This window comes from Dysidea avara, chromosome 6 (genome assembly GCF_963678975.1).
Source record: "Dysidea avara chromosome 6, odDysAvar1.4, whole genome shotgun sequence".
NCBI classification, from domain to species: Eukaryota; Metazoa; Porifera; class Demospongiae; order Dictyoceratida; family Dysideidae; genus Dysidea; species Dysidea avara.
The window spans coordinates 7882126-7895186 of record NC_089277.1 but is presented as its reverse complement, the minus strand read 5'-3'; the positions used below and the strand labels follow the sequence as shown (position 1 = coordinate 7895186).

General features: G+C 37.6%; 1 protein-coding gene across 1 annotated transcript in view; it reads right to left on the bottom strand.

Annotated features, from left to right (window-relative positions):
* Positions 1-13061, bottom strand: part of LOC136258253 (uncharacterized) — a 194826-nt gene that overhangs the window by 111892 nt on the left and 69873 nt on the right. Inside the window, exon 7 of the mRNA XM_066051572.1 lies at positions 757-855. Within this exon, the coding sequence (XP_065907644.1) occupies positions 757-855 (99 nt within the window). The remainder of the gene's footprint in view (positions 1-756; positions 856-13061) is intronic.

Sequence of the window (13061 nt, the reverse complement as noted above, 5' to 3'; positions counted from 1 at the left end):
TTCCACTTGAGTTCATAATTTAAAAAAATTAATTTAATGAAGTAGGGTTCCAGCAATAAAAAGTAATTAAACAAGAAAATAACTGATGTGGCTTGTCTATGTGAGAAAATCCCTACTTTAGATGGTGGAAATATGCCAACATAGGGATTTTCCCTATAGCTACACCCAGAGTTGAGGTAGTTACTTCAAAAAAGTAACTGGTTAATTGTTACTCGCTACTTTTATCCCATGTAACTTAGTTACAGTTACTTTTGAAAGATAACTAAGTATCCAGTTACTTGTTACTTGTTTGAAACATGATTATTTTTCCTGGATATACTTCAGCAAGGGAAGAAGAGAACTATATATGTACACTTTCTGAAAATAACAATTTTGTGGCTAATTCAGCTCAGTTTCATCTGTTACATCTGTTACTTAAGCTAAATCATAAAGAATAGTGCACAGAATGTGTTTACTTGTTGTGCTTGTAGCACAAAAATTGAAGTGTGATTGCTTTTAAAGCATAATTACCCATAGTTACAATGTATTTATTGTAACTTACATACTTTTCAGACAGTTACTCCTAGTTACAAGTTACTGGTTACAAAGCACGTAACTAGTTATATTACTACAGTAGTTACTTTACAAGTAACTAGTTATCACCAATTCTGGATACACCATTCATATTAATTTTCTCATTTCTCACTACTTTTATTGCTGGAACCCTTAACTAAATTAATAATCTTATTTGCACCAATTACAAGTTGAAAAACTTACGTGATCCACCTTGTTAACATTGGCCTTTGCAGATAGAAGTAGCTTAACCACATCATTGTGGCCTTTTGCTGCTGAAAGGTGCAGTGGAGTAGCTAATTGCTATAAATGATAATAAGATACAGTGTAATACAGGGAGTATGGAATATTATTTGTAAGTGTTAATGTCTACTATACTACAACCTCTCCAAATTTATATAAAAGGATAGCAAAATTAATACTAAATAGCTCACAAAAACATTATCACATTTAGATTTTCCAAGCAATAGTTGGCCATTCTGGGAAATCACTTACACAACATAAGTGATTAATAAATGTCATGTTTTATGACCTACATTTATACATTACAAATACACAGAAACATTTGGAATTTTCAACTAGAGTAGAGACCATAGCACATCGATAAAAAGTAGTGAACAAGCTGGAGTAGTGCATGATATTAAATCACAGTAAAAGTGTTATATCCCTACTGTGCTCAAGATATCATAATGGAAATGCACAGTAGTGATATAACACTTCTATTGTTTTACTGTGATTTAATATCGTGCACTACTCCAGCTTGTTTCAGTACATTTTATCGATGTGCTATGGTCCCTACTCTAGTTGAAAATTCCAAATTTTTCTGTGTACTACTTTGTTAACTTTTTTGTAAGTAACTATTATGACTGGTGAACCCATGCATACCGCATCTGAAATGGCACCGCACGCCCCAGCTATATCAATTATCATCTGAAAAGTGAAGTATCCATTATGCTTCGTTGTCAGCTATGTTCAACCCTTTACACAGCATTTCAGATCAAGAACTGTTTGAAAAGCACCTCTGAAATCTGAAAAAAATGGTGCCGCTAGCCTCAGTTATATTAATTATCATCTGAAAAGTGAAGTATCCATTACACTTTGTTGTCTGCTATTTTCAACCTGTTACGCAGCAGTACAAATCAAGAACTGTTCGAAAAGCACGTCTGCAATCAAAATAGCCACTATAGACTATTCCCGTTACAAAGGGAAGCCATCACATGCTACCACCAAATTGACAGTTTTTGCTGTCAGCAAAGATGGATGGGACACAAAGGAGGACACTGGTAAGTCCATGAAGAATGTCTTGCACATACTGCGGTATGTCAAAAGGCACGTCCCAGTTGGGCTGAACCAATGTCGAACAGTGAAAAAATCAAGCTCGTAGCTTTAGCTGTTATCGAGTTACATTTGTCTGAAGGCATCAGGAAGTCAGTAGAAAATTCCATTAAATAAATCATTATTAAAATTCCATAGCAACTTGTTGAAAGTGTTTCGGTTCAATCTGAAAGCTTGTTTGGGCTTAGTTTTACCCAACCAATACTGTCTCATTGTCGTCAGGGAAAATTGAGGCTGTTTTTGGGTGATTTTATTTCCTGGGCCATGCCTACTCCTTTGTGGTCCCTACTATACACTACTGTCATAATGTATGATATAGTTAAAACTTGGACAGAATATTTCTAACATTCACACCTGCAATAATGTGAAATTGAGATACAGTGGAACCCCTCTTAACAGACACCCCAGAATGGCGGACAGCTTTTTTATGATGGCCAATTAATAAAGTCCCAAATGCAACTTCCAATACCTGTGTGTATTAATGCCCCCTCAATAGTGGACACCTCTCTATTCCATAAACCTGACAATCCAGACATGGTAAGTAGTACAGTACAACACCTCACTAATCGCGGACACAAGTAACAAAGGTTCATTGCCAGTTACAACAATCAATCAAACTACATCATCAAATTTTAGAAGTGTGAGACAAACTGCTGAAGTTATGAGAAGCCATATGAATGTGTATACAAGTACTGGTGTTAATTTTCTTACCCAGGCCTTCTGAAAGTAGTAGCTGGTGCACTCTAAGAATAAACTACACTACAGGATAAACTACATAATCTGTATAGCCAACCATCTTGATAACTAGTCAAATACGGAGTAATCTGGATAAGTCTTTATGGGAGCATGTATAAATTTTTTTTGGTGCCTAATTGTCTGGATAGTGTAGTAGAGGCCACACACCATAGGTAACCCATGCTCAAGAACATCACTTCTGTTGCTATTAAACTGGTTCACATGGTACCATAACCCATCTTGCCCCACCACTTGGTCTAGTCTTGCACATTCAGTAAAACTGATTATTTTAAAATTTAGTAAACCCCTTAAATAAGGACACTTCCATATAAGGACATATTTCATTTCCCTTAGTGGTGTCTGTCTTAAAGAGGTTCCACTGTATCAAGACACACGGTAGTGTGTCGTGCGGCCCAAGAAGCCGGCGCGCAACCCCGTCAGTATATTGACAGGAAGAAAGAAAACGCAATTTTCGCACCTCCGTAGCTCTGTGCTGCCTTGATGAAACAAGACAAATTTTGCTGTGTACATTCCCTCCAACTTCTGTACTCCACATTCCAAATTTGAGCGAAATCGCTTCAGGCATTCCTGAGATATGCGACTTCACAAATTGGCTTAGTTTCTTCGTTTTTTTCTTCATATTTTTCTTCCTCTTTTCGCACACTTACAAAAACTGCTATAAAACGCGAACGCGTTATCCGATTGCCTTGAAATTTGGCACACAGAAGGGGGGTATAAAGGCGCATCTCTGTACCAACTTTGGCTGGAATACCGTAAACAGGCAAAGAGTTATGAGCGATTATTCACGAAAAATAACACCAATATGTTGTCACGCCTACAGGGTAAACCGCGTATGGGAAGAAGCTGAAAATCGGTGGGTGAATAGGTTAACTATTGAACCTCAAACCTTTTGTGGTTTGAAAGAAATCGAGCTAAAAACCAGGAAGATACAGCGAAAAAATCAACAGTGTGTAACAATTACGCAATCGAGATTAGCTAATTTTTATTATTATTATTATTATTATTATGCTTGCCACGCCTACCAGATAAACCACTTGGGGTAATGCTTTGAAAATCGCTGTACAGATGGAGTTAACATCTTAGAAAGGCTCTTCAATGGTGTAGAAAAATCAGACTTAAAGCCACGGAGTTATAACACGAAATCCAACTTGGTGTAGCAAGTGCGAGATCGAGATACTCTAATAGAGCAGTCATCCTAATAGAGAAGTCACCCTGAACAGAATTCAAGAGATCAGTTAGAAATAAGTAACCTGTATAAAGATCAGCTACAAACAAATCACCCTGTAGAGAGTTCAGCTACAAACAATTCACCCTGTTCAGACATCAGTTAGAAGAAGTTTTCTTGTAGAGAGTTCAGTTACAAACAAATCACCCTGTTGAAAGATCAGCTAGAAGATGTCACCTTATAGATAGTTCAGTTACAAAGAAACCACCATGTAGAGAATTCAGCTACAAACTAGTGACCCTGTAGATACATCAGCTAGAAGAAGTTACCTTGTAGAGAGTTCAGCTACAAAGAAATCATCCTGTAGAGAGATCAGCTAGAAGAAGCTACCTTGTAGATAGTTCACCTACAAACAATTCACCCTGTACAGAGCTCAGTTAAAAGAGGTTTCCTTGTAGAGAGTTCAGCTACAGAGAAATCACCCTGTAGAGAGATCAGTTAGAAGAAGTTACCTTGTAGATCGTTCAGCTACAAACAATTCACCCTGTAAAGAGATCAGCTAGAAGAAGTTACCTTGTAGAGAGTTCAGCTACAAAGAAACCATCATGTAGAGAATTCAGCCGCAAACAAATCATGTATAGAGTGTTCAGCTACAAACAAATCTCCCTGTAGAGAGATCAGCTAGAAGAAATCACCTTGTAGAGAGTTCAGCTTCAAAGAAGCAATCATGTGAGAGTTCAGGTACAAACAAATTGTCCTGTAGAGAGATCAGCTAGAAGAAGTTACCTTGTAGAGAGTTCAGCTACAAAGAAACCATCATGTAGATAGTTCAGGTACAAACAAATCACCCTGTAGAAAGATCAGCTATAGAAGAAATCACCTTGTAGAGAGTTCAGCTACAAAGAAACTATCATGTAGAGAGTTCAACTACAAACAAATCACCCTGTAGAAAGATCAGCTATAGAAGAAATCACCTTGTAGAGAGTTCAGCTACAAAGAAACCATCATGTAGAGAGTTCAGCTACAAACAAATCGGCCTGTAGAGAGATCAGCTAGAAGAAATTACCTTGTAGAGAGTTCAGCTACAAAGAAACCATCATGTAGAGAGTTCAGCTGCAAACAAATCACCTGTAGAGAGTTAAGCTACAAACAAATCTCCCTGTAGAGAGATCAGCTAGAAGAAGTCACCTTGCAGGGAGTTCAGTTACAAAGAAATAAACCATGTAGAGAGTTCAGCTGCAAACAAATCACCTGTAGAGAGTTCAGCTAGAAACAAGTCACCCTGTAGAGAGATCAGCTAGAAACAAGTCACCTTGTAGAGAGTTCAGCTAGAAGAAGTCACATTGTAGAGCTACAAAGAAACTACCATGTAGAGTTCAGCTGCAAACAAATCACCCTGTAGAGAACTCAGCTACAAACAAATCACCCAGTAGAGAGTTCAGCTACAAACAAATCACCCTGTAGAGAGTTCAGTTACAAAGAAACCACCATGTAGAGAGTTCAGCTGCAAAAAAAATCAATCACTCTGTTGAGAGTTCAGCTAGAAGAAGTCACCTTGTAGAGAGTTAAGCTGCAAATAAATCACCCTGTAGAGAATTCAGCTACAAACAAATCACCCTGTAGAAAGATCAGCTAGAAGAAGTTACCTTGTAGAGAGTTCAGCTACAAAGAAACCACCATGTAGAGAGTTCAGCTGCAAAAAAAATCAATCACTCTGTTGAGAGTTCAGCTAGAAGAAGTCACCTTGTAGAGAGTTAAGCTGCAAATAAATCACCCTGTAGAGAATTCAGCTACAAACAAATCACCCTGTAGAAAGATCAGCTAGAAGAAGTTACCTTGTAGAGGGTTCAGCTACAAAGAAACCACCATGTAGAGAGTTCAGCTGCAAACAAATCACCTGTAGAGAGTTCAGCGAGAAGAAGTCACCTTTTAGAGAGTTCAGCTACAAAGCAACCACCATGTAAAGAGTTCAGCTGCAAAAAACTCAATCACCTTGTAGAAAGATCGGCTAGAAGAAGTTACCTTGTGGAGAGTTCAGCTACAAAGAAACCACCATGTAGAGAGTTCAGCTGCAAACAAATCACCTATAGAGAGTTCAGCTAGAAACAAGTCACCCTGTAGAGAGTTCAGCTAGAAGAAGTCACATTGTAGAGAGTTCAGCTACAATGAAACTCCCATGTAGAGAGTTCAGCTGCAAACAAATCACCCTGTAGAGAACTCAGCTACAAACAAATATGCAGTGTAAAAAGATCAGCTAGAAGAAGTTACCTTGTAGAGAGTTCAGCTACAACGAAACCACCATGTAGAGAGTTCAGCTACAAACAAATCACCTGTAGAGAGTTCAGCTAGAAACAAGTCACCTTGTAGAGAGTTCTGCTAGAGGAAGTCATGTTGTAGAGAGTTCAGCTACAAAGAAACCACCATTTAGAGAGTTCAGCTGCAAACAAATCACCCAGTAGAAAGTTCAGCTATGAACAGATCACCCTGTTGAGAGTTCAGTTAGAAACAAGGAATCCTGTAGAGAGATCACCTTGAAGTATCGCCTTGTAGAGAGTTCAGCTACAAACAAATCACCTGTAGAGAGTTCAGCTACAAACAAATCACCCTGTAGAGAGATCAGCTAGAAGAAGTCACCTTGTACAGAGTTCAGCTGTAAAGAAACCACCATGTAGAGAATTCAGCTGCAAACAAACACCCTGTAGAGAACTCAGCTACAAACAAATCACCCTGTAGAAAGATCAGCTAGAAGAAGTTACCTTGTAGGGATTTCAGCTACAAACAAATCACCCTGTAGAGAGTTCAGCTACAAAGAAACCATTCTGTAAAGAGCTCAGCTGCAAACAAATCACTTGTACAGAATTCAGCTACAAACAAATCACCCTGTAGAGAGATCAGCTAGAAGAAATTACCTTGTAGATAGTTCAGCTACAAACAAATCACCCTGTAGAAAGATCAGTTAGAAGAAGTTACCTTGGAGAAAGTTCAGCTACAAAGAAACCATTTTGTAAAGAGCTCAGCTGCAAACAAATCACCTGTACAGAATTCAACTACGAACAAATCACCCTGTAGAGAGATCAGCTATAAGAAGTTACCTTGTAGATAGTTCAGCTACAAACAAATCTCCCTGTAGAGAGATCAGCTAGAAGAAATTACCTTGTAGAGAGTTCAGCTACAAAGAAACCACCATGTAGAGAGTTCAGCTGCAAAGAAATCACCCTGTAGAAAATTCTGCCAGAAACAAATTGCCCTGTAGAAAGATCAGTTAGAAGAAGTTACCTTTGAGAGAGTTCAGCTACAAAGAAACCATTCTGTAAAGAGCTCAGCTGCAAACAAATCACCTATACAGAATTCAGCTACAAACACATCACCCTGTAGAGAGATCAGCTAGAAGAAGTTACCTTGTAGATCGTTCAGCTACAAACAATTCACCCTGTAGAGAGAGCAATTAGAAGAAGTCACCTTGTAGAGTGTTCAGTTACAAAGAAACCACCATGGAGATTTCTGTAATCAATATAATATTATGTGACCGGATTTGCGAAAAGGGGTCTTCCACACACATCCAATTCCGTAACCGTTGGAGACCATAACTCAGTGTTCAAGTAACATATTAACCTGACAATTTCACCACGTATTCAGCTATAGTGGTGCTCACCACTGTCCAAACTTCAAGGCAATAGCTCTTTCCAATCTGAAGTTATCAATTGTCAAAGTTGGCAAATTGGATGTGTGGGGAAGACCCCTTTTCGCAAATCCGGTCACATATGTATTATACAGTATATATAATTTGTACATTTACTGATAAAATATTTAAAGTACATCTACTTCATCTTTTCTTCTTCCTGTAGTAAAGAAAAACACATAGGTTAAAAAAGTCCCAAAGCTGGCCATAGGCCGGCTTTGGGGTATACAAATACAAAAAGAAATGAAATCTAATCCAAAACAGCCAAGCTGTAAAAAAAGTGTGCGGCCCTCAGAAAGGCTATGGTGAAAAAAGATGTGAAATCCAAGGTGGCGGCCAAGAAATGGCTGTGATGGTAGGTTAATGGTAAAAATTTTAATAATGACAATTTAGGTAAATTTTGTGAAGCGGCACAAAAATTCACCTGAATTGTCGTTATTAAAATTTTTACCATTAACCTACCATCACAGCCATTTCTTGGCCGCCACCTTGGATTTCACATCTTTTTTCACCATAGCCTTTCTGAGGGTTGCACACTTTTTTTACAGCTTGGCTGTTTTGGATTAGATTTCATTTCCCCAGCCACTTGAAGCACACACTCAACAATGATCACATATCATACACTTCATATATCAAACAGTACAGCAGTACTGTAGTAGAGTTCTACCATAAAATGATTGGCATTGCCATCATAATTTACAATGAAAATCACCTTGACAAAATAGTCCTATATAGTCAATCTATTACAGTGCTAAAATCAAACAAGAAAACACTAACAAGCGGATGGATTTTGAATTTTAAAAGGTTGCCAAAACCAGAATCTTGGCTTGCCTACTTACCTGATCACAGTTGCAAGGCTACAGGCAAACAAAGCAGTACATGGTCATGATTTCATGGCACAATAACAATCTCATGGGTAACATGTGCCTTAATCTATTGCGTATAGCTTAGCAGTGAGATCAATGTACTCTAATAAAGTGGTCTCAGTCAGGCATGTAGATAATAACTCTAATAAACTACTACAATTAAAAGTATTACTGATTATAAAAATGAAGTAGGGTTCCAGCAATAAAAAGTAGTGTAACAAGAATATATGATGTACCTGGGAAAATCCCTACTTTAGATGGTGGAAACATGCCAACATAGGGATTTTCCCACATAAACTATAGCTACAGTACATCATTCACATTTCTTTTTTCTTACTACTTTTATCACTGGAACCCTTAGCTAAATTAATAATTTTATTTGCACTAGGCACAATTAATCCTGTTAACATTGGCCTTTGCAGATAGAAGCTTGACCACATCATTGCAGCCTTTTGCTGCTGCAAGGTGCAGTGGATTAGCTAATGTCTATAAATGACAATAAGACTAGCTATTTAAAAAATTTAAAAATTTAAAAGGAAGTAGGGATTGGTGTAATATACATGCTACAAAAAGTAAGGAAACAAGCTTGAAAATGTTACAGCTGAAATGAGAAATGAACCAGCAGTGAAAAGTAAGGAAACAAGATTAGACGACTACTTACTAAAACAAAACACACTTTAATGCCTACTTTTGGCCAGGTAGCATCTTGAAATCAGACCATCAAATTAGCCAAAAGTAGGGGTTAAAGTGTGTCCCATTTTAGCAAGTAATCATCTAATCTTGTTTCCTTACTTTTTACTGCTGGATCAGTTCTCATTTCAGCTGTAACATCTTTGAGCTTGTTTCCTTATGTTTTGTAGCATGTATATTACACCAATCCCTACTTCCTTTAAAAATCTATAATTTTTAAAATTTTAAATAGCTATATAGTTTGTTTACTTTTTTGTCTAGCTAGCTAGCTAGCTATATTATACTCTTTTTGTTTTCCGCATAGTATAAATATCACTTAAAGCCGCTGTCTTTTATTTTCGTACACAATAAGCGCCTCTAAAATAATTATTGTCTTGTCTTTTAAAGCTATTACAGCAACTGTTGAAAGCCTCAGCTGCATTTCTAATGGCCTAAATATTGATGATTTTACAGTAAAGCATTGCTGGATAGTCCACCATTAAGAGTGAAACCCTCGCTTTTAGAAGTCTGGATCCCAAGGTGGATCTGCCCCTCAAGGACATTATTAGCTAGCTTCCTCACAAAATAAGCTAAACTGGTAATTAAGACTATATAAAATGACTACCCATGTAGCGTTAATAAATGCTAGACATAACTCCTTGGGTACTACTTGCACGCACGTGCTCACACTTCGTTAAAATCACATGTTTGAGTTGTTGCACACACTGCAACTATTAAGTACCACAATTATTAATTATCCTTCGAGAAGAACAAAGAAGCAAATGAATGATGAAAGCAAACAGCATGGTGCAGTGGACAGAACGTAATCGGAACAACAGATTTGTGAATCCACCATCATTACCTTAGTTAGTTGCCTGAAATTTCTGGAGTCGTACACCTAGCGCAACCAGGTCTTACAGCAGGCAGGCAGGCAGGCAGGTAGGTAGATGAAATCCAGGTGAATTTTGAAAATTTTAAAACTCACTGTACATCGAAACATTCGACTTTTTACTTCATTTAACCAATCATTACAACTGTACTAATGTATTCCAGGTGGTTTTTTCAGGTAAAACTTATTGCAAGGCTGCTTTTTAAGGTGCTATATAAATCCACGAAACCATATGATTTCTTACCAACCCCTGCTATACGGTACTATCATACTGTATGATACAGTGTAATACAAGCAATACAAAATGATGTAGAAATTAAAATATCACAAAGTCAGAATCAATAACGTATTTTTGATTTAACAATTCTATTATAATAGATATTCAGACTGTAGGGACTGTCAGTCAGTTATGCATATTCTGTAATCGTGCAACTTGGCAGGACTTTTGGAAAATAAGTGTGTGGTTGTAAAAAGACTGAAAAGGCAAGTTGCATCATTACAGAATATCCATAACTGACTGATAGTCACAAAACCTCTATAGCACAAGAATAGGATCTTCTGCACAGTTATTGTACATACATACTTTTAATGATTACAGATGTTCATTGTTCACTAAACACTATATAAAATATCTCTGTTAGATGTAATGAATTTAAATCAACTATAGCTAAAGTCATTACAGCCAAAGCTAATGTTCGTGTTTGCTCCAATAACAAATTAGATCATCATAGAGGCTATGGAAATTCTTTACTAGCATCTCATACAGGGGCAGATACAGGGGGTTTTCAGAAGTTTCCAGAAGCTTGTCAAGACTGAAAATTCATTTGCAGGGAATCCAAGGTTAAGATTGAAATACTCTAATAGAGCAGTCAACCACTCAAATAGAACAGTCACATTTACTATGGTATAAAATATTCTTAGTTTACCTATGCTAACACAGTAAATATAGCCTAAAATTCTATCTCAGACCTGAAATGTTTCCTGGGGATATGCTACCAGAAACCCAAAATGGCATCCATGACTGGTGTGTGCTTCAAACTTCACATTAAATTTGCTCCACCTCTTATAACTGTCCAGCCTGCTTCTGATACTGTGCCAGCAGAAGCTCAGACTATATCAATCAATTCCTAACATTTGTTGTATGTAAGCCTTATAGATTTCATTCATGAAAATTGTCACCAGGTTCAATCTCAGAATAAATAGTTTTCAGAAAAAAAATTCATTGGGGAGTATTCCCCAAACCCCATTAGCTTCAGTGTGCATGCAACAAAAAAACTGAAAACCTGTCACCAAAAATTATGGAGCCACCCTTGTCATTAGTGCTTCATCAGCTCATGTTATGAATACACACTGACATGGGATGTGATAATTTTACACTTGATTGAATACATCGTGGCTTGTTGTGCAGCAAGTTATAATAACCAAAACAATCAGAATGGAATGTAATAGAACAGGATGTATATTCTTTGTATATCAAGACTGACTGTCACATGCTGTTTGTTTCGTAGATCAAATTACTTAGAGCAATCAGCTATTAAGCAGTCACTAAGTAACTGCTTTATTTGTATTTAATTAGTTAACAGTATTTCCTGTTCTTTATTTGTGACCCAGTCTGAGAAAACCGGTCTTATCGCTCATGTCAGCAGATTTGATTTTTCATCCAGGACACACAACTACATGAATAAACTATCTAATTCCACACTTAAAATCAGCTAGACTTGAGTGGTCTGGTTTTGCTGGCTGCTTTTCCCGAGCCCAGTGGTGACCCGTACGTGTGGTGTGGGGCTTTATCGGAGCTCTGGTCAGCCTGGGAATGACTGTATATGGCTGTACAGCTCTGTGGTGTTGAATGAGTACCTCTGCTGTAAATTTTCTTTCATTTTAGCCAGTTTTGAGACTTCAATGGCTCAAAACTTGGCCTAATTCATCTCTTGGCCTTCCTTTTCAATTTTTGAACACCATCTTGCCCACCTTCCAGGGCCCCCACCTCCCACCCAATTTGCAGCTCGCCTGATACAGTCAACCTCGGTTTAAAAACTATCTAAAATGGCGGGAAACTTAGTTGTTGGCTACTTGTACAGTGGATGCTCTGGAAGGTAAGGAATTGGTGGAAAACTTGGTACACATAGCTTCAACCATTGGCGAGCTACAACACACAAAATACTTAAAACCGGTATTTCTCGATACTTTAAAATAGGCAATAAGCCCGGTTTTGTCAGACTGGGTCACATTTACTGTTGGATTCTCCTCCTGTATTAACTATCTAATCAAAAACAGCCAAGCTGTAAAAAAAGGTGCAGCCCCCAAAAAAGCCATGGTGAAAAAAGATGTGAAATCCAAGGTGGCGGCCAAGAAATGGCTGTGATGGTAGGTTAATGGTAAAAATTTTAATAACGACAATTCAGGTGAATTTGGTGCCAAGACCAAGTGGCACACTCTCCCATGCTTACTAGCTGTGATGTTACTAAACAAGCACACACAAATTTTCTCCCTCCATTAACTTTGTTTAACTTCATTAATGTTGGTTGGCAAACAATAGAACCACAATTAGCCATTTGTCTCAAGCTGATATTGTTCACTTGTTAACCCCTGTCCAATGATGGTGATTGTTTTGGTAGATGTGCAGGGTTCAACAGTTCTCCTATATGATTATGCAATAACACCAGTTATACTGTATGATCAGCTACAAAAAGTGGCTCGTGATTGCATGAGAAGTATGTGGGAGTTCTTGACTTCGACGCTAAGAGAAAGCACTTGAGTTTGAGAAAACGTATATAAATGTAGCCACCAATTTAAAAAGGTAGCATCGCCTCCCTCACAGTATTTAATAACAAATGACTCTTGGCAACTCAATGCACAGTTAAACAACAAAATATTTGTAAGCATACCACACAATAATGGTATGGAACACCAAATTAAATGATAAGTATCTACTGGTTTCACACTGTAATATCAGGGAGGCATACATGTTGTTCCCACACTTCAGAGCTATTCCCCAACAGGTTGTCAATGTTGGGTAAAGGAAATTCAAAGATACAGCTCAAGCTCAAGACACAGGCCAAGTTTCCACACTAGACTCATCATTAATTTGCATGCCAAACTCTAGAAAACAATACAAATTTGTACCATATATTAACTACCTACATTTGC